The 22,934-nt window shown below is 42.8% G+C and overlaps 1 protein-coding gene across 4 annotated transcripts in view; it reads right to left on the bottom strand.

The window, feature by feature from the left end:
- Positions 1 to 629: 629 nt before the first annotated feature.
- Positions 630 to 22,934, bottom strand: part of vwa3a (von Willebrand factor A domain containing 3A) — a 116,163-nt gene continuing 93,858 nt past the window's right edge. For 3 of the 4 annotated variants that reach the window (XM_039775576.1, XM_039775575.1, XM_039775578.1), the window contains 8 exons: positions 22,220 to 22,328; positions 14,266 to 14,410; positions 10,892 to 11,036; positions 9,189 to 9,340; positions 8,401 to 8,527; positions 4,495 to 4,592; positions 4,196 to 4,266; positions 630 to 828 (listed from right to left, as the gene is read on the bottom strand). In XM_039775576.1, coding sequence (XP_039631510.1) covers positions 794 to 828; positions 4,196 to 4,266; positions 4,495 to 4,592; positions 8,401 to 8,527; positions 9,189 to 9,340; positions 10,892 to 11,036; positions 14,266 to 14,410; positions 22,220 to 22,328 — 882 coding nt within the window. In that variant the 3' untranslated portion in view covers positions 630 to 793. The remainder of the gene's footprint in view (positions 829 to 4,195; positions 4,267 to 4,494; positions 4,593 to 8,400; positions 8,528 to 9,188; positions 9,341 to 10,891; positions 11,037 to 14,265; positions 14,411 to 22,219; positions 22,329 to 22,934) is intronic. The other variant, XM_039775577.1, reaches the window with a different exon arrangement.

Genomic DNA, 22,934 nt, shown 5'->3' on the forward strand with positions numbered 1-22,934 from the left:
GATTTTACATCCGATGAGCACAACTAAATATGTCACACACATTCATTAAAGATATCAGCGAGACTGTGGAAAGTCAGGGTGTGTAATAAATGTGTCTGCAAACATTATATTGGTGACATACAGAGAGACAGCGACAGCCACGTGACAATTGCACTTATCAACCCCGTCAGTGTGTGCAGGAGAGCGCAGTCCAAGGGGAGGTGAGACTTGTTGCTGCCACACCTCGTGCTTCTCTCCTGTATTTGAACAGGAAATGCACCAATTCTGCAATTTTGACTATAAAAATAATAATAATTATTGGAGTCATACAGAAAACACATTTATAGCACAGATGTTATCAACAGATTTTTTTTTTTTTTTACTTTTCATGATGACAGGTGAGGCTCTGCCTCACTTGCCTCCCCTGGCCGCACGTCCCTGCTTTAGAGGGCTGATGAGGCTTCATCTTCTTCTTGATTTGAGCTACACGTCTTCAGGCAGGTGGAGTAAGAGAGTGGACATTTCTCACGTCTGCATGTCATACAGTAATAGAAGCTCAAAAAAATAAGAATTTTAAATGTGAAGAACCAATTTTGAAATGACACATTTGTTTCAGAGATGTTTTTTTAATATAAACATAATAATCCTGATTCATAAATATATACACATTTGACATTGACCCCAAATATGATACAAAATCTGAATTTTTATATATAAAGATACACAATGCTTTAGTTACAAATGATGGCACCAAATGAACGACCTCTCAGTTGCACGCAAGAAGAGAAATCCATTCAGACAAATTAATACATCCTCAGATCCTTCTGCTGCTCAAAGAGTTGGGCTTTTCTGGAAAAAAAAAGGTAGGAGGGAAAAATGAAGAAGTCAGTGACATCCATCCATCCATTATCCAACCCGCTATATCCTAACTACAGGGTCACGGGGGTCTGCTGGAGCCAATCCCAGCCAGCATTGGGCACAAGGCAGGAACAAACCCCGGCTAGGGTGCCAGCCCACTGCAGGGCACACACCCATCTATACACCAAGCACACACTAGGGACAATGTAGAATCGCCAATGCACCTAACCTGCATGTCTTTGGACTGTGGGAGGCTGCTCTCAATTAATAACATTTATGCTTTACATGACAGCCTCTTTAACGTTTCACAGATTAACAGACTCTAAATATGATTAAGAAATATAACTTGTTGTCTTATCTTATCCAAATTTAACCAGTGTGTCTGTCCACGTGCTATGTCTCTATTATTCTAACAGAGAATACATATTTTAGTAACAATATGCTCTACATTTGTCATTCCAACAGCTGGACCTTCACAAACATTTTTAGCAATTATGCATTGCATGTGTCGTTCCAATACATGGTGCACCACAAACATGAATGCTGCTTTTACAAATCCCATACCACATGGCATATAACAAGAGATGTATGCATTGTATTTGTCATTCCAACAGATGGTGTATCACAAACATTTTTGAATGGAATTACTGAAATAAATCAACTTTGTCATGATATTCTCATTTTATGACCGGCAACTGTATCTCTATTATATGCCATTTGCCATGGGATTCATAAAAGCAGAGTTAAGGTTTGTATTGTGCAATTTGCTAAAAATCCACCTTAATAAAAGGATAAGTGTGTGTCTGTTTGCTGCTGTATCTCTGTCATTCCAAAAGATGGTACACCACAAACATTAAAACTGCTTTTACAAATCTCAAACTGCATGGTATATAACAGAACATCTGCATTGTATTTGTAATTCTAACAGATGGTAGATCACAAACATTTTTAGTAATAATATACATTGCATTTGTCATTCCAAAAGATTGTACACCACAAACATTAAAACTGCTCCTCCAAGTCCCATACCAAATGGTGAATGACAGATACTACCACCACCATGTTTCACAGATGGGATAAGGTTCTTATGCTGGAATGCAGTGTTTTCCTTTCTCCAAACATAACGCTTTTCATTTAAACCAAAAAGTTCTATTTTGGTCTCATCCGTCCACAAAACATTCTTCCGATAGCCTTCTGGTTTGTCCACGTGATCTTTAGCAAACTGCAGACGAGCAGCAATGTTTTTTATGGAGAGCAGTGGCTTTCTCCTTGCAACCCTCCCTGCCATGCACACCATTGTTGTTGAGTATTCTCCTGATGGTGATTGCATTTGTCATTCCAACAGATGGCACCTCAAACATTTTTAGTAATAATATGCATGGCCTTTGTCATTCCAACAAATAGCACTTGACAGTAATTTGTAGCAATAAGATGCGTTGCATTTTTCATTCTAGCAGATGGCACAATACAAACCTTAACTCTGCTTTTATGAATCCCATGGCAAATGGCATATAATAGAGATACAGTTGCCGGTCATAAAATGAGAATATCATGACAAAATTGATTTATTTCAGTAATTCCATTCAAAAAGTGAAACTTGTATATTAGATTCATTCATTACACACAGACTGATGTATTTCAAATGTTTATTTCTTTTAATTTTGATGATTATAACTGACAACTAATGAAAGTCCCAAATTCAGTATCTCGGAAAATTTGAATATTGTGACAAGGTTCAATATTGAAGACACCTGGTGCCGCACTCTAATCAGCTAATTAACTCCAAAGCCTTTAAATGGTCTCTCAGTCGAGTTCTGTAGGCTACACAATCATGAGGAAGACTGCTGACTTGACAGTTGTCCAAAAGACGACCATTGACACCTTGCACAAGGAGGGCAAGACACAAAAGGTCATTGCTAAAGAGGCTGGCTGTTCACAGAGCTCTGTGTCCAAGCACATTAATAGAGAGAGGCGAAGGGAAGGACAAGATGTGGTAGAAAAAAGTGTACAAGCAATAGGGATAACCGCTTGTACCCTGGAGAGGATTGTGAAACAAAACTGTGGGGGAGATTCACAAAGAGTGGACTGCAGCTGGAGTCAGTGCTTCAAGAACCACACACAGACGTATGCAAGACATGGGCTTCAGCTGTCACATTCCTTGTGTCAAGCCACTCTTGAACAAGAGACAGCGTCAGAAGCGTCTCGACTGGACTGCTGCTGAGTGGTCCAAAGTTATGTTCTCTGATGAAAGTAAATTTTGCATTTCCTTTGGAAATCAAGGTCCCAGAGTCTGGAGGAAGAGAGGAGAGGCACAGAATCCACGTTGCTTGAGGTCCAGTGTAAAGTTTCCACAGTCAGTGATGGTTTGGGGTGCCATGTCATCTGCTGGTGTTGGTCCATTGTGTTTTCTGAGGTCCAAGGTCAACGCAGCCGTCTACCAGGAAGTTTTAGAGCACTTCATGCTTCCTGCTGCTGACGAACTTTATGGAGATGCAGATTTCATTTTCCAACAGGACCTGGCACCTGCACAAAGTGCCAAAGCTACCAGTACCTGGTTTAAGGACCATGGTATCCCTGTTCTTGATTGGCCAGCAAACTCGCCTGACCTTAACCCCATAGAAAATCTATGGGGTATTGTGAAGAGGAAGATGCAATACACCAGACCCAACAATTCAGAAGAGCTGAAGGCCACTATCAGAGCAACATGGGCTCTCATAACACCTGAGCAGTGCCACAGACTGATCGACTCCATGCCACGCCGCATTGCTGCAGTAATCCAGGCCAACTAAATATCGAGTGCTGTACCAGCTCATACTTTCATGTTCATACCTTTCAGTTGGCCAACATTTCTAAAAATCCTTTTTTTGCATTGGTCTTAATTGATATTCTAATTTTCCAAGATACTGAATTTGGGACTTTCATTAGTTGTCAGTTATAATCATCAAAATTAAAAGAAATAAACATTTGAAATACATCAGTCTGTGTGTAATGAATTAATCTAATATACAAGTTTCACTTTTTGAATGGAATTACTGAAATAAATCAACTTTTTCATGATATTCTAATTTTATGACCGGCACCTGTATATGCATGGAATTGGTATTCCAATAGAAGGCAAATAAATCCCTTTAATTATTCATTAGGTGGACAGATTAACAGAACGTTGGTCGTACTTGTAACATCTGGTCCCCTTTGATCATTTTTGGGGCAGGTTTCAGTGAAAAGGCCCCTTGCTGCCATGGGCCACTGGGCACACACCCCAACTGCCCCAATGGTAGATCTGCCCCGTTGAATGGTCAGGCTGTTCATATTTGCGAAACATGTGAAAGAGGGGGGTCGACGATGCACAAAAAGTTACCTGAGACCTGTGAACTTACTGATGTGGAATTCTGGCTGTCCGATTTCTGCTGTTTTTCCAGCAGGAGTTCCCTGTAAAGACAGAATTGAAGTGTGTGTCATGTGACTGCCGGAACAGGCGCTGTATGCTCATATCATATTGGATGCCACCTGTCACCCAGTATTTGAAAAACAGCAGATTAAGAGTCAGAAATAATAAATGACAGTTTAGGGAAGCTCACTTCCCTAAAACTGAAAAATTAAATTTACTAAGTAAATACAAACAAACAACAAAGCCATTCTAATTAGAGGTATACTGACCGGAAGGCCCTTGCTTGTGTTAAGAAGCGCCTCGCTCTTCCGATTTCGTCTGCTAGCCTCTGTAAATCGTCTCCTTCAAAAGCCGGGAGAATTGGATCCTTTAGACAAAAAAAAAAAGAGAGCCGTTGAAGAGACTGAAAGAGACGGTAACGGTTCGCGTTGTGCATTTCATTTTCACGCATTTGCAGACGCAGTCCCTCAAAATTCACACCTCAGGTGTCTGCCCAAAAGTGTCCGGTTTTTTTTTTTTCCCAATGAATTTGGATAATGTTGGTGGCCACTTGAAAAGAAACCCACCATAACAGAAAAAGGAGGAAGCAACGGGATTCTGGAAGACCCGAACGGTCACCGGATTCAGCCGGGGTCGCTTTATGGAGGCTGTCCATTGCAAGATGAACCCGCAGTCTCTCCTGCACAACTACGACGACCCACCAGCAGTCAATCAGCAGCGATACGGTCGTGCGTAGAGCCCTCATCACATGACCGTCTGATGGCTGATTTAAATGATTTACGTAAGAAGCCAGAATCATAAGATTGTGCCAAGCCTGTGCTGGTTTTGAGGATCTGACAAGACATTTTTGTATTGTGGTGTATTAAATGAAAATTCTGCTTTGCTTTAGGGGAACTTAATATACCGCAAAAAAAAAAAGAAGCGGTAAATAAGAAGACTTTATTATAGTCGTTTAATCACCGAGGACAGCAATCAATGAGATTACAACGGCATTCCATGCGTTTTCCTTAAACAACTGTTGCTGCATTAAATTTGAAGTGGGAAGTCAGAATTTCCGAATTCTAGTTGGAATTTTCATCTGGGACAAATCGGAATTCTAACTCGAGAAACTCAGGGCGGGTCTGTCGAGCGCGAGTTCGTCCGACTTCAGAACACGCCGTAAATCCAAACTCGCGACGTAAACCTCGAACTCTCAATAAACTCAAGATGTGGACCGCCAGAGCGCCGCCCGATTGAGGAAGTTTAGTCGCTTTATGTTACTTGTTTGTGATAAAACACCACCTGGCTACACTGTGGTTAAGATTTGGGTTACCTTATCTGATTCAGGTCAGAAACCCAGTGACAAAAGCCAGTGGAGCTACTGAATCGCGGCGCTGCGGAAAGGAGGTGTGCAGCTGGCCTCGTCTCCAAACTTTAGTGTTAACTTGTTTATTAGCACTGCTGTCTATTTGTGTCCCGTTAAATCCGTCTCACACACACCGTTCTGTCCAGCTGCTATCCGCGGACACATTGCTCCGCTGTTTGCAAGAGTGGCGTTTGGGGGTGGCAAGTGGGTCGACCACCCCAGGCCCCGTTTTTGAGGTCCCGTTCAAGCGGATTTGTCAAGTTATATTCTCCAGTTATATTTTGATAAAGTCCGCTTTAGCTGGATACTGTAATGCAGTGGTTCTCAACCTGTGGGGCGGGCTCCCTAGGGGGGCGCGAAGTAACAAAAAGGGGGCCGCAAAGATGTGAAAAAAAGAAAACAAGAATCATAAATATGAAAAATACATCTGTTGAAACCAAAACAAATTAACTTAAACTACATTCTGATACTAGAACAATAAATATAGAGTTAGATAAACGTCGATAAAAGTTAAGTAGGTATAATAAAATATGCATCTACATTTCAAAAAAATGTTGAGGGGGGGCCGAAATAACACTGTTATGAAAACTCGGGTCGCGAATACTTAGAGGTTGAGAAACGCTGCTGTAATGAGAAAATCAGGTGTTTGTTAAGATTATTTTTTATTAAATTCGCGCGCAAGATTATACAGTCCACACATGCAGGTAACGGCGTTTGATGTAACCGTCCCCGCACACCCCTAAGGCAACCTCTGGCTGTTTGGATATGCAAAATACGGCGTAGTGCATTGTTATCAAATGCTATTTATTCTGATAGAGCAAACACAACAAGGATCGTCCTGGAGCCGTCTATATTAATTTTCCAAATATTTTTTGGACGACTATATACACCACCTGTATATTGCCAAAAGCTTTGGGACGCCCCTCCAAATCATTCAATTCAGGTGTTCAAGTCACTTCCATGGCCTCAGGTGTATAACATCGAGCCCCTCGGCATGCAGACGGCTACTACAAACATTTGTGACAGAATGGGTCGCTCAGCTCAGTGAACTCAAGTCTGGTACCCTGATAGGATGCCACCAGTGCAAGAAGTCCATTCGTGAAATCTCCTCACTACTAAATATTCCACCGTCAGCTGTCAGTGGTATTGTAACAAAGTGGAAGCAACTGGGAACAACAGCAACTCAGCCACGAAGTGGTAGGCCGCGTCAAATCACAGAGCGGGGTCAGCACATGCTGAGGTGTGCAGAAGGCGCCAACTTTCTGCAGTGTCAATAGCTACAGACCCCCAAAAGCTCAAGAACAGTGCGGTGTAGAGAGGGAGCTTCATGGAAACCGAGCTGCTGCAGCCAAGCCTGACATCACCAAGTGCAATGCAAAGCGTCGGGTGCAGCGGTGTAAAGCCCACCACCCGCCACTGGACTTGAGAGCAGTGCAGACGTGTCCTCTGGAGTGACGAATCATGCAATCTGATGGACAAGTCTGGGTTTGGCGGTTGCTAGCAGAACACGACTCGCCTGACTGCATTGTGCCAAGTGAAAAGTTTGGTGGAGGGGGAATTATGGTGTGGGGTTGGCCAGGGCCCCTTAGTTCCAGTGAAAGGAACTCTTAAGGCTTCAGCACACAAAGCCATTTTGGACAATTTGTGGGACCAGTTTGGGGATGGCAACATGACTGTGCACACACCAGTGCACAAAGCGAGGTCTATAAAGAAATGGAGGAGCGAGTTTGGTGTGGAGGAACTTGACTGGCCTGCACAGAGAGAGCCCTGACCTCAACCTGACAGAACACCTTTGGGAGACTGAGCGAGCCAGACCTTCTCGTCTAACATCAGTGCCTGACCTCACAAAGGCTCTCCTGGTCACAAAATCCTATAAACACACTCCGAGAAGAGTTGAGGCTGTTAGAGCTGCAAAGGGTGGGCCGACTCCATATAAGAATGGGATGTCATTAAAGTTCATGTGTGTGGAAAGGCAGGAATCCCGATACTTTTGGGAATATATATATACTGTACAGTATATACACATATATATACACATACACACATATACACATATATATACATACACACATATATATACATATACACATACACATACACACATATATATACACATACACATATATACACATATATATACATACACACATATATATACACATACATATACACATACACATATATACACATATATGCATACAGTGGTGCTTGAAAGTTTGTAAACCCTTTAGAATTTTCTATATTTCTGCATAAATATGACCTAAAACATCATCAGATTTTCGCTCAAGTCCTAAAAGTAGATAAAGAGAAACCAGTTAAACAAATGAGACAAAAATATAATACTTGGTCATTTATTTATTAAGGAAAATGATTGTGAACTTGTGTTTTTATTTTACACCATCGTGTGCTATTTTTGTTTGAAAGTTGCAGTACTAAACGAGGAGGGCTGCGTTTGCCCCCCAGAGTGCTCTTTCTTTGTCAGCTCGCCTTCCCTCGACCACCACAATAAATATATGTAGCACAGATAGACCGATGTGTAGATTATACAGTCATGTAGGTCAGTTAATGGTGTGTTTGTAAAGTGAAGGTAAAAGGCAATATGGAGTTTATCTAAACATCTGAGGCTTTCCAAAATATTATGGGCTGTGAAAAGAATTTTCATCGTTTATGACCATCGGTATTTATCATTAGTTAAAACTGACCCAGATACAATTTTTGTGTAACGTCGACTAGACACGGACTTGACCCCAAATAACTGACCCAACCTTCGACGTCCTTCCAATTAACGACATGACCCCAAGCAGAGACGGTGAAGTCAAACTCAACCTACATCCTCGTTTGTGAGGCCTTCTGTTAGGATCCGGTGGGCCACTAAATGTCCATCCACGTCTCCTGTGCACCGATGGTATCGGCCACCCGTCTGGGATGCCAGGCGCTTCAAGAAGTTGTTTGCTGTGCTGAAAGACAAAAGAAAACGTAGACGAGTGCAAACATAAAGGAAGCCAAAAGAAAAAGAACCTGAAGGTGTTTTCACAATCATGTTCCGATTCAGCGCATTTTTCGTTCCGTTGCTTGTCAGCTGATTAAGTCAAAGTCACGACCCTAGAGACCACGCCCCTAGAAACGCCGGAAGTGACCCTGACAACACTACACAATATGGATTCCCTTAGAGGAAAATGCTACAGAACATCAATATTCAGCCTAAATCATGACAAGCGGGTTTGAAAATAAATGGATGGACCTGTCATGGCTATTCTTTCTTAGTTGACGAGTTTTAATGTATATGGCATGTACAAGGATTTCAGAGGGTCCGTATGGTGGGAGGTCCTCCTCACGGCCTCAGAATCGCAGATCGGAATCTCTGTGCAGTCACTGCCTGACGCCTCCCCACCCCCGTGTTTCTCCAGGCACTCCATCTTTTCACTCAACACCTCCAAGTTTTTTCCCCACTGACCCTGGCACACCATCCAGTGTTACCGATGATGCCTGGCAGAGCTAAGGCCCCCACAACATTTCACTGGAGTAAGCAGGTACTTGGATGGAAGAAATGGATAAAATTACTGAGGAGAATTGCTTAGATGATTCATTAATGAACTGAGTTTACCAAACCTTCATTACCTGTCAGAACAGTTGAAAGAAGTGGTGTGGATTGTGATCTGCTTCCTCTGCGTCATCTGCTCCACTTCCTTCAGCACCAGCTGGCAGCTCGTGTCCGGCTTGCCATCGGTCAACAGATAGAAAGCCTGCACATCAGCCAACTGGAAGGCAGCCTGAAAACGGCAAGGATGGTATTTAAGCACAAGCGACCATTTGGGTGAACCTTGGCATTAAAGTCTGTATATGGGCAGGCCGACTGAGCAAATCATTAGGCAGCTTTCACAAGATTATTGTTCTCCACATTTAAATTACATTTAAGACATTTAGCCAACGGTTTTATCAAAGGTAATCCCAATGGTAGAGTACTGCTGAGTATTTACAGGTTAAACAACCTGCTCAGTGCTGGGAACTGCACTGCAGTCACATGTCATGGTGTAATGTCTTGGCCACTAGGGGGCTACATTGCCTCACTAGCATCATATCTCTCTCTCTATATATAAATATATATATATATATACTCTCGTTTAAGTTCTCCCACGGATAAGTCGTGACTAGATTTTACCATATAGTTTCCGGTATTTTATATTGGTCGTACAAATCGAATGTAGAAAACTCATGCTATTGGTCCAAGAGATTCTGATATACCAACGCCCATAGACATGTATAGATAGACGGCGCATTCACTGTGTTGCCCAGTCGACACAATACGTCAGCGCATCCGCCATATTGCGAGTGGTAAAAGTGCCATTTAAACTAATACAGGTAGAGATGGAAACCAGGTTTTCTGATGAAAAAACAATAACGTTTAAAACTGTATCGTTTACATACAACAGATTTTGGTGAATCGTTTACATGCAATTATTTATATACATTCATACATGTCACACCAAATGACTTTGTACTGCACATCCTATCTATGGGTGTTTAGTGAAGGTTTTAGTGCTCCAGGCCTTTATGGCAGAGGGTCAAAGATAAGCCTAACTCTAATGCCTAAGACTCAGAACTCTCTGGCCTGACTAAATCTGCTCCAAGGCAAAAAAATCCGGAGTGGTCTCCCCTCGACTTTCTCATATACTCAGATATGTATATATATTTATATATATATACAGGTATATATACAGTATATATATATATATATATATATATATATATTTGAGGAGTAAACCGCAAGATGATAATTATATTTTTATATTAAGTACTTAACAACAAATCAAATCAAATTAATAATATATTGAGCAATTATCATGAAAGTAAAGTTGAATAAAACGGACTCTGCAGCTGCATGAATAAAAGGTAAAGTACTACTTCTGGCTAGCGGAAATAACCCAAAAGTTGATAGAAATCTATGTTTTGTACCTAATAATTGTACACAAAATTTGGTTGACCTAACTTGAGAGCGCACTCAAGTTATTGTGTTTACACACACACACACAGACAGAATTCCAAAAATGGTATTTTCGGATCTAAAACGTCGAGATTCAATAAAATCTCGAAATGGAATCTTTGGCCGATTCCAACACTTATCCCTATACTTCATATACGAGAAAGTCAGGGTGGTCTAAAACGTCGAGATCCATCAAAATCTTGATATCGAATCTTTAGATGATTCCAATAGTTTCCCTATACTTCGTATACGAGAAAGTACAAAGTGAGATATCGTGGCTTAGGAATACATTTGGGGTGAGCGAGTTTCTAAATGAAGTTAACTTTTGGCGTCATCCCACCTGTAAAGCCTCCAAAGTGCAGGTGCTGCCGTGAGCTTTGACCTCCGACACCCACTGCACAGCATCGTGACAGGCCTCGTCAGTCGCTTCCTGCAGAGTGTGTTTCCACATGTGGACTTTGTCTGAGAAGCTCAACAGGTTGAAGCTGTGAAAGGAAAGACCAAAACATAAGCAGAAATTCTATTAGTGGGCAGCAATGTCAGACATATGAGCAGGGGTCTCTCTGTGCAGCCAAACCAGGAATTCCTATCTAGAGTGTTTGTAACATTTATGATTCTCCTTTTCACGAAATTCTCCCATCATGCCAGTGCTAGCAGGCGAGATGTTGAATGGACATTGTTCGCCATTGCTTTATTGGGGTTTGTGTTGTGCTTAAAAGAGACTGCGCCCTGTAGAATGATCCTGACACTTTATTACGTTACTGGTACCTGCTTACATTTTATGTAGTGTCATGGATGGGGTTAGCTGAGACAACAAACTTCCATTACTTGGACGATGGGGCCATGAAGACGGACAATTGTAGGGGATGGAAGTACATCCAGAGGCAGGTGGGGGTTCAACATTGTTAAAGCCAGGAGGCATGTATAGAATGACAAAATAATGGAAGGATGGGCATCCCACCCAGATTGCATGTTGCCCCCTTGCCTGGCTGGATGGCCACATTGGAGGAGGCTCAACGTCAGAAACGGATGGGCACTACTCTCTACCTCAGTTGGTGAGAAGGACATGCAAAAGGGAGATGGCCTTCCCTGGAGAGATGTTCCTCCACAATGATAGGTGGCAGCGCACCTCTGGCTTGGCACAATGTTGGATACCCGCAGAGCTGCATGGGACCTGTAGGCCTATAGGGCAGCCTTGTTGGGTTCTTCACAGTCTAGAGGAGGGCTCTCTTATGGTACTGCAGTTTCACCCAACCCAGAAGTGCTTCCTAAATGGAGAACATTACTCGGAGGAGCTGGAGTTGGGAGAGAAGGACAACGCTCAGCTAGGAAGGAGCGAATGTTTGAAGGAAGGTAAGCAGGAGAAGAGAATTTGTACTTGTAATGTATTAAGACAGACCTACAGTAACATTTATTTTTTTATATATTAACATGCCTTTTGAACCCGTGATTGTCTTTGGTGCAGTTGTGTCTGGGATTTTGGGCTCTGCTATGACTCCACTACAGGCCACAACAGTAACTGTCATAGTGTGGCACTGCTGACATAATCTGTGCTTATTTCTCCAACCAGAGCATATGCTGTCGGTATGAAGGACTTGGTCAGGCGTAGTCACTGAAGGAGGAAGGAGTCTCTAGTTTGCTGGGCGGCGCTTTTTGAATCTTCTCCAGCAAAGTTTTGAGTCCTTCAGAGACTGATAATTCAATATGATGTCCCCGCAGGCTGATGTTTGCAGGTCATTAATCATTCTTTTCATGACTGATTGGGACTGAGTCACCGCAGTGGGCTTTGCTTTATGATATTCAGGAAGATGAGTGTGCACAGTGTGCTTGTTTTATGCACAACAGAGCTCATTCCTCAATGCTTTTCTTTTCTTTCTTTCTCTTATGAATATGCGCAGATGTAACTGGCACTTTAAAGGGCTCCGTTGTTATCTTGACGATGATACCCGACACAAAGAATCACTCTGACTGTTCAAATGGATGATGGTGGTCGTCTGCCTAATCTCCAGAGTACTGGCCCTCCTAAAATCCTTTTTCTAATTGTGAATCAAAGCTCAAGATGCACCCATTTAGTGTGACTGGTTACAAAATTCAGCTTCCTGTCTTTGGGTAGCAATGGTTTGGGATATCGTGGAGTTCTGAGGCTTTAAGTTGTTGTCCTTTATAATGACGTTAGCCCAGTCAGAAGATTTTAGTCATTCTGTGTGTTTTTTAAGGTTGGTAGGGTGGTGTTGGGCGGTGATTCACCTTAATATAATAATATCATTTATATACTGGACTTCTGTAAAAAGAGATTTTTTTTCTAGGGACAAATAAATATTTATCTATCTGTCTGTTTGAAAAATGTGAAAGGCGATATATAACAGACAGACAGACAGATATATAGCACCTTTCACATTTATCTATCTATCTATGATCTATTTGAACGCCTTTTACATTTATCTATCTGTCTGTTATATAACGCCTTTCACATTTATCTATCTATCTGTCTATCTGTGTTATATAGCACCTTTTACATTTATCTATCTGTTATATAGCGCCTTTCACATCTATCTGTCTGTTATATGGCACCTTTTATATTTATCTATCTGTTATATAGCGCCTTTCACATCTATCTGTCTGTCATATGGCACCTTTCATATTTATCTATCTGTCTGTTATATAGCGCCTTTCACATTTATCTATCTATCTGTCTATCTGTGTTATATAGCACCTTTTACATTTATCTATCTGTTATATAGCGCCTTTCACATCTATTCTATCTGTCTGTTATATAGCACCTTTCATATTTATCTGTCTATCTATCATATAGCGCCTTTCATATTTATCTGTCTGTCTGTTATATAGCACCTTTCACATCTATCTGAATGTTATATAACGGCTTTCACATTTGTCTCTGTCTGTTATATAGCGCCTTTCACATTTATCTGCCTATCATATAGCGCCTTTCACATTTATCTGTCTGTCTGTCTGCTATATAGTGCCTTTCACATTAATCTATCTGTCTGTCTGTCATATAGTGCCTCACATTCATCTCTCTGTCTGTTATATAGCACCTTTCACATTTATCTATTTATATGGGACTGCCAAGTCAAAAGTTTTTCTTTCTTTTAAATTTTCTTCCTTTCTAGTTATTCTGGTATGTGTTCAGCCTAAAGTGTGTGAGTCTATCTATCTGCCTGTTATATAGTGCCTTTCATTACCCATCTATCTATCAGATAGTACCCTTCACATTTAACTATAATATATAGTGTATTTTCTTTTTGTGGTATTTTAAAGTTGTAAAAATGATTAATAGAAGTAAAATGTATAATAAATGTCCTAATACATGAAGTGCACCCCTTTTTCTTTGGGGTATTAAGAGCTAAACTATTTTACGTGAGCTCCCATACTGCAGCCTGAAGTGAACCATTTGGTTTAGAGGCGGCCTGCACATGAGTTTCCCCAGAGCATTACTGATAAATACGAGTGAAAATGGCACTCAGTCTGACGTGCTGATTAGAGGTTGCATACAAACACCTCTGATGAGCAAATGAAGCCGTGAAAAAAACTTGTAAAAAATTCAGAAATTTTAAGCAATTCCCTAAGCATTTGAACTTGGAAATGATTTTTGGTTGTTGTTGCACTGTCGGGCAGTGAGCACTAGGGGGCGACAGGCACCCAAACTTCTGGCAGGGCTGAGAGTCCTTTTGTGTTTCTCTATTTGAAGCTCACCTTGTACAATTTTTCTGCAGTTGCTCCCAGATGAGAGATGTTAATTCTTTTTTGACTTCGGGCAAGTAGATGTCCATTGAGCCAGAGGTGTCCAGCAGAATGCAGACCTTTTTCTCCAGGACTGTCCCAAACAGTCGTCTGCTGCCTGTCAGAGGAAGCAGGGGAGAATAAAAAATGAGTAAAACTTGGTATGTGCCACTGGGTGCTCGTAGGGCTCATCTTGGATGTGCATATTACAGAAAAAGGAGTGACAGAGACAAAGGAGTCCGTGGCTGACCTGGACGAAAGAGGACAAGCATGTTGGTTAGGAGTTCAACTGAGAGCCTAGCAGAGTTCCTCCAAGCCATAGTGTTGGATGCAAAAGATGGAAAATTTCGCCATGGACACACAAAAAGTTAATAACTCTGGTGGGACTGGAACTGTGCGCCTGTTAGTTGCACATTTTTAGTAAGAGGGGTGGCCTGTCTACTGTCACACACGTGTGCTTTGGGGACAGCTTAAAGGAACTGGTGGTGGTAACTCCTCGCCGATCCACAAGGTGGCACTGCATACAAACACCTCTTCTTTTCCTCCCTCTGCAGACTGAATGATTGACAGCCCTACCAGCTCTGACATCACTTCCGGTGTCCAGCTACCAGGACCCGCCTCTTCCTGCCTGGCTATATACAGGGTCGCAGTCTCGTCCCAAATCTTTATCTATTTTTTGCACTACACTGACGGGATGAGAGATTTGAGGTAACAAAAAGGAGTCAGGCATACATCAGTGGGACCTCTAAATGGGGAAGATCTTCCTGATTTACTTTCTGAGTTAACCTGTCTTGCTTCAAGGAGACAGAAGACCAAACAGTTGACCAAGCGGAGAGGGAGAGTTGTGTACAAGAATTGGGACAGTGAAGTCAAAGTGCTATTTTTATGTAGCAAACGAACTGGAAAATATGAATTGGAGGGAAGGGTGGGGTGAGGGGGGGGTGGTATGGGGGTGGGGGGGTTTCTGAAGGGTTAAAGTATACAGATTGTGCCCAGAAGCTGTAAATATCGCGGTATACTTGACTGACGCCTTTATGCAAGATGGCGTCTCATATTGCTATTATTACATATTTGGCCGATGTCCCTATCTAAGATGGTGTATAACCTCAGCGTTTATTGCAGTTGTTTTACAAAAGGAGTACAGACGAGTTGAACGACTTCCTCACATTAGGTTAGTTTATTTTTTGTTTGTTTTTGGATAGCACTCTTCAGTGCTGTTATATCTCCGTTAGGGTCTGTCCTACGGCCAGGGTTCCAATTCACGTTTTACGTCTCTCTTGTTCATTTGTGATTCTTTTATCTGTGTTATTCTTTATTTTTGATTTTGTCGATGCATGTTAGCTGATGTTGTTTCATTCAATGTGTTTGGTGGGTGGTCTCCCCCCAACTCTCAAGAGATGAGGGTCACCTGTCAGTCACCACCAAGAACTGACCTCCACCCTGTCAATCTGGAGGGTCTTCCACACTTCCTGTTGGTTCACTTTGAATACACTTAGGAGTGGTGAGCCCTTGTACTGTGGGTTTTTTTTTTGTTTTTTGCATTTAATGCACTTAGTGATTTACTGGATTTTTGACATTTTCGACATTTGTATTGGGACTTTTGGTCGTACTGGATTGGCTTATTGTTTTGGCCCAATCCTGTTAGCCTTGTGCTCCATGGAGCTTCATTTTTATTGAAGAGTGAGGAATATTGTGTGAAGAATAACTCTTTCAATTTTATAGTTTTGTGTCTTTTTTTGATGGAATTTCCCCCTCTTGTCATCCCACTTGTAGAATGTAGAAATAACAGCAATTTGTACTTAAAATCAGTCATTTATTTTTTTGATAAAGATGTGAGCCAAAAATATTCTGAAATAGAAATAAAGTGAAATTCCCGGATTCACGTTCTGAAAAGTTGAGACTTTTCTCTCTCTCGGTGGTAGCGCACCTTTACTGTCTCACAGAGAACAGCACTTTAAATGTCACAAGCTGTCAAAAATCTGGGCCTGTTCAAGCCTATTGAGGCTTTCCTTGTGTGATTTTGGGCGATACAAGAAATAAATTGTTGTGGTTGTTACTCAAAGGCACAAACAGTGCCGGGATTTTAAAGTTCAACGGACAACAATTTCTAAGTTGAACACTCTGGACGAGAACAGGCCATTCAGCCCAACAAAGCTCGCCAGTCCTGTCCACTTGTATCCTCCAAAAAAAACATCAAGTCAAGTTTTGAAGGTCCCTAAAGTCTTACTGTCTACCACACTACTTAGTCTCTTATTCCAAGTGTCTATCACTCTTTGTGTGAAGAAAAACTTCCTAATGTTTGTGCGAAATTTACCCTTCACAAGTTTCCAACTGTGTCCCCGTGTTCTTGATGATCTCATTTTAAAATACAAGTCTCGATCCACTGGACTAATTCCCTTCATCATTTTAAACACTTCACTCAGGTCTCCTCTTCATCATCTTTTGCTTAAACTCCGAAGGCTCAGATCTTTTAATCTTTCCTCATAATTCAACCCCTGTAGCCCTGGAATCAGCCCAGTCGCTCTTCTCTGGACCTTCTCTTGTGCTGCTATGTCCTTTTTGTAGCCTGGAGACCAAAACTGCATTCAGTACTCCAGATGAGTCCTCACCAGTGTGTTATAAAGCTTGAGCAGAACCTCCTGTGACTCGTACTCCACACGTCAAGGCGCTATATAACCTGACATTCTGTTAGCCTTCTTAATGGCTTCTCAACACTGTCTGGCAGTCGATAGCTTAGAGTGCACTACGACTCCTAAAACCTTCTCATAAGGTGGACTCTCGATTTTCGACCGCCTATTGTGTATTCAAACCTCACATTTTTACAAACCGGATTCCAAAAAAGTTGGGACACTATGCAAATCGTGAATAAAAACTGAATGCAATGATGTGGAGGTGCCAACTTCTAATATTTTATTCAGAATAGAACATAAATCACGGAACAAAAGTTTAAACTGAGAAAATGTATCATTTTAAGGGAAAAATATGTTGATTCAGAATTTCATGGTGTCAACAAATCCCAAAAAGTTGGGACAAGGCCATTTTCACCACTGTGTGGCATCTCCCCTTCTTCTTACAACACTCAACAGACGTCTGGGGACCGAGGAGACCAGTTTCTCAAGTTTAGAAATAGGAATGCTCTCCCATTCTTGTCTAATACAGGCCTCTAACTGTTCAATCGTCTTGGGCCTTCTTTGTCGCACCTTCCTCTTTATGATGCGCCAAATGTTCTCTATAGGTGAAAGATCTGGACTGCAGACTGGCCATTTCAGTACCCGGATCCTTCTCCTACGCAGCCATGATGTTGTGATTGATGCAGAATGTGGTCTGGCATTATCTTGTTGAAAAATGCAGGGTCTTCCCTGAAAGAGATGACGTCTGGATGGGAGCATATGTTGTTCTAGAACCTGAATATATTTTTCTGCATTGATGGTGCCTTTCCAGACATGCAAGCTGCCCATGCCACACGCACTCATGCAACCCCATACCATCAGAGATGCAGGCTTCTGAACTGGCGTTGATAACAACTTGGGTTGTCCTTGTCCTCTTTGGTCCGGATGACATGGCGTCCCAGATTTCCAAAAGAACTTGAATCGTGACTCGTCTGACCACAGAACAGTCTTCCATTTTGCCACACTCCATTTTAAATGATCCCTGGCCCAGTGACAACGCCTGAGCTTGTGGATCTTGCTTAGAAATGGCTTCTTCTTTGCACTGTAGAGTTTCAGCTGGCAGCGGCGGATGGCACGGTGGATTGTGTTCACTGACAATGGTTTCTGGAAGTATTCCTGAGCCCATTCTGTGATTTCCTTTACAGTAGCATTCCTGTTTGGGGTGCAGTGTCGTTTAAGGGCCCGGAGATCACGGGCATCCAGTATGGTTTTACGGCCTTGACCCTTACGCACAGAGATTGTTCCAGATTCTCTGAATCTTCGGATGATGTTATGCACAGTTGATGATGATAGATGCAAAGTCTTTGCAATTTTTCGCTGGGTAACACCTTTCTGATATTGCTCCACTATCTTTCTGCGCAACATTGTGGGAATTGGTGATCCTCTACCCATCTTGGCTTCTGAGAGACACTGCCGCTCTGAGAAGCTCTTTTTATACCCAATCATGTTGCCAATTGACCTAATTAGTGTTAATTGGTCTTCCAGCTCTTCGTTATGCTCAAATTTACTTTTTCCAGCCTCTTATTGCTACTTGTCCCAACTTTTTTGGGATTTGTTGACACCGTGAAATTTTGAATCAACATATTTTTCCGTTAAAATGATACATTTACTCGGATTAAACGTTTGATCTGTCATCTACGTTCTATTACAAATAAAATATTGACATTTGCCATCTCCACATCATTGCATTCAGTTTTTATTCACAATTTGTTTAGTGTCCCAACTTTTTTGGAATCCGGTTTGTACTTCCTATGTGTAATTCTTTACATTTACTGACATTTGCCACAAATCTTCCCAAGCCTGTCTGCTATCCAAGTTCTTCTGTAATAACATAACAGATTTCAAATTAACTGCTTATCCACCTCTTTTGGTATCATCTGTGGACTTAACCAGCTTGTTCTTTATATTCCTATCTAAATCATTTATTTTTATTAAAAACAGCAGCAGCCCCAGCACTGCCCCCTGCTGGTCACCACTCTTAACATTGGCCAGTTCTAATGGGGTCCCTCACACCATCACCCTCTGCTTCCTGTGTCTGAGCCAATTCTGCACCCACCTACACATCACACCCTGAACTCCCACTTCTTTTAGTTTGATGCCCACCTCTCATGTGGCACCTTATCAAATGTTTTCTGAAAGTCCACATCAATAATCTCATCTGCTCCACTCTGGTCGTATCCTTTCGTTGCCTCCTCATAGAATTCCAGCATGTTCGTAAAACATGGCCTCCCTCTTGTGACCCCACACTGACTGTTCCTAATAACTCCTGTCCTTGCCAGGTGTTGCTCAATCTCATCCTTAATAATTCCTCCCATTAATTTTCCTGTGATGCATGTTGAGCTTACTGGCCTGTAGTTGCTTGGATCTGCCTGGTCACCCTTTTTATAATATGGGATGATATCTGCCATTTTCTGGTCCTTCGGAATCTGTCCAGTGCACAGTGACTTCCTAAAAATACGTGTCAAGGGTTTGTATCGGCACTCGCTAGCCTCCTTAAGAACTCGAGGGTAAATATTATCTGGTCCTGGTGATTTGTTTGATTTCAGCCTATTTAATCTGAGCAGCACCTGTTGATGGATTTAAGGTGGTCTTGTCTCCCTCTGCGTTTCCTGATGTGTGCAATTTACGGCAGTAAACGCTAGCATGAAACTCAGTAAATTAATAGAGAAAGCGACCTCTCCAGATATTGAAGCTGACAACAGATACGTATTGATTTTTTGCTTTCTGTTTCAGATCTCCTATTTCTAAAAATTCAATCTTGATTTCTATGGAAGCCTGTAACATAACGTAAACCAGGAGGAGTCAACGTGGGAACTCGGGATGTACGGGTAACGGAAGAAAACCCTCTGCCTTTGGAGGGAATGTGTCATTGTAGGTAGGAGCGTCTGTGAAGATGCAATGAATATTTAATTTCAAGTCTTCCTTCTATTACTCAAAGATGTAATTTAGTCCCGGGTGCTGCCAAGCTGAGCCGGTGCTGACTAAGTGAACATGAGCGATCCGATTGGATTGCCCCGTCTTGTATGCTGCAGATCATAGGCAGGCAATTTGTCTTGCCAGCCTGCAGCTTTTCATTCCGCTCGTAATTGATTCGGCTCCCATCTGAAGTCACGACTGGCGGCCACACAGGCATGCTAATGAAATACAAGACTTGTCAGAGGGGCTTCCTCCGCAGCTAATCCCCTGTTAGCGTGACCTTGCTGAGTGGAGCTGCTGTAGGAAGGGATTTACAGTTCATGGAGCTCAACGCAGCAACAGCAGAGGTGGAAAACGGAACTGTGTGGGGTACCAAATAAAAAAATAAAACGGGCGAGACCAACAGAATGAAGGCCCTGCTAATGTGCCACTCCTGACTTTGGATGTTGCAAGACACAAGCATGAAAATAAAATGAGGAACGCTAACTGGTCTTTACATTTGTGGAATGGTGTAGTGTGTACAAAAAAAGACAAAGCCACAGATGAAGTAGGGTGTGAGCAAATGAAGGTAAGACGTTAGGGTTGTAGTGTCCTAACGGATGGACCATCAGCCTCATCTGCGAAGATGAACAATAGAACATCCATAATGGATGGACTGCATAAGTGGAGGTGCAACCCGGCCAGGATGGTGCCAGGTTCCTATCCCAGTCTGGGTGATCATATAATGGCTGGACTGGGGGGAGAATGGTTGTCAAGGACAGTTTTGACCTCAGGGTGAAAGGTTGGTAGTGCTACTCTGGTATGGTCCCAATTTGGACTCCTGCAAGGTTCAATTGGACTTGCAGTTCAGATGGGCAACCCTGTTGGTATCCCTGGATGCCACCAGAGGGCACAGGCGAGAGAAAGTCACCCTGATGAACAAAATGAGGAACCCTAACTGGTCTTTACATTTGTGGAATGGTGTAGTGTGTACAAAGAAACACAAAGCCACAGATGAAGTAGGGTGTGAGCAAATGAAGGTAAGACGTTAGGGTTGTAGTGTCCTAATGGATGGACCAGCAGCCTCATCTGCGAAGATGAACGATAGAACATCCATAATGGATGGACTGCATAAGTGGAGGTGCAAATCGGCCAGGAGGGTGCCAGGTTCTTATCCCAGTCTGGGTGATCATATAATGCTGGACTGGGGGGAGACTGGTTTTTAAGGATAGTTTTGACCTCAGGGTGAAAGGTTGGTAGTGCTACTCTGGGATGGTCCCAATTTGGACTCCTGCAAGGTTCCATGGGACTTGCAGTTCAGATAGGCAACCCTGTTGGTATCCCTGCGTGCTACCAGAGGGCACTGCTGGGAGAAAGTCACCCTGATGGAAAATAGAACATCCATAATGGATGGACTGCATTACAGGAGGTTCAACCCGGCCGGGATGACGCCAGGTTCCTATCCCAGTAGGGGCGATCATACTGTATAATGGCTGGAGTGGGGGGAGACTGGTTGTCAAGGACAGCTTCACCCCAATGTGAAACCATGGTAGTGCTACTCTGGTATGGTCTAAGTTTGGACTCCCAGTAAGATTCCACGGGACCTGCAGTTCAGATGGACAACCCTGTTGGTATCCATGGGAGCCACCAGAGGGCACTGCCTACTTTAGGGAGCTTCCGCCATTTGTGATGTTGTGACATCAAAAGTACTCCCAGGTCCAAAATCAAAGGAGACTTCTCGACTCAATTAGAGGAGTCAGAGTCGGGTGGAAGAGGACGACACTCGCTGTGGACGTGGAAGGAGACAGAAAGGCGTTTGAGTTATTGGATTGCACTGTTTGGATTGATCTAAAAGCCTGTCAAGATATTGTTACAAAATATAATAACTTTATTTTAACTTGGACCTGTGTCTGGTGTTCGTGGTTCACTGGCGCCCCCTAGAGCCCACTGGGTAAACTGGGCCAGAAGTATGGTAAGACATAAGGGTAAAATGGGACAGACAGGGCATGATGTCACTTGGCATGAAAACATTAGAGGTGGGATAGAAATGATGGGCTGTGAATGAGGAGACTGTGATGATAAGTGACAAGGGGGACGACTGGAAAGAAGGGAGTGAAGCAGGGGAGGAGGAACAGGACGTGAAAGACGCCACTGCTATAAAACGACAGCACGAATCGGCTTCACCACTTGCTGCAGAGTAAGAGGGCGACGAGCTCTGGTGACGACCCACGCCCGTGTGACTAGAACAAGCTGAGATAGCACGCTTGAAGGTTTGTCAGTCAGGCAGAGAGAGTGACACAGTGTGACAGGCCTGTAAGACAGGTGGCAAAAGCAGACTGGAACATGAAAGCAGAATTTAAAACCTGAGAGTAGCCACTGCATCCTCTGTGCGTATCTTCGGATCACTCGCTCCAGCTGCTCAATGTACGCCTCCAGTTCTTGAGGCTGAAACTGCAAGTGCTTCACGACGCCCTGTCAAAACAACAGCAACAGCATTTACATAGATGAGTGTTGCGGGTTGTGGGTGGCACTCCTTGATGGGTGCCACTTAGCGGAAGGCCAGTTATGCAAGCCTACAACTGTAAAAGGCAGCAGGAGAACATCCGCTTGGACTTGGACCTTCTTCTTCTTCTTTTGGCTGCTCCCATTAGGGGTTGCCACATTGGATCATCTTCTTCCATATCTTCCTGTACTCGTCATCTTCCTCTGTCACCCCCATCACCTCTCTCACCACAACCATAAACCTTCTCTTGGGCCTTCCTCTTCTCCTCTTGCCTATCAGCTCTATCCTTAGCACCCTTCACCCAATATACCCAGCATCTCTCCTCTGCCCATTTCAAAACCAACGCAATCTCGCCCCTCTGACTTTGTCCCCCTATGGTCCGAACAAAGCGGACCCTCAGATGTCCTCATTTCTAATCCTGTCCATCCTCATCTCTCAAATCTTAACATCTTTCACTCTGTCACCTCCAGCTCCGTCTCCTGCTTTCTGGTCAGTGCCGCTTGGACTGGCCTGAGCCCAATAAATGGAGCTGCGATACTCGCAAATTTCACCTTTGTGGTGGTCTTATACTTTTA

The sequence above is a fragment of the Polypterus senegalus genome, chromosome 13 (genome assembly GCF_016835505.1).
Source record: "Polypterus senegalus isolate Bchr_013 chromosome 13, ASM1683550v1, whole genome shotgun sequence".
Taxonomy (NCBI): domain Eukaryota; kingdom Metazoa; phylum Chordata; class Cladistia; order Polypteriformes; family Polypteridae; genus Polypterus; species Polypterus senegalus.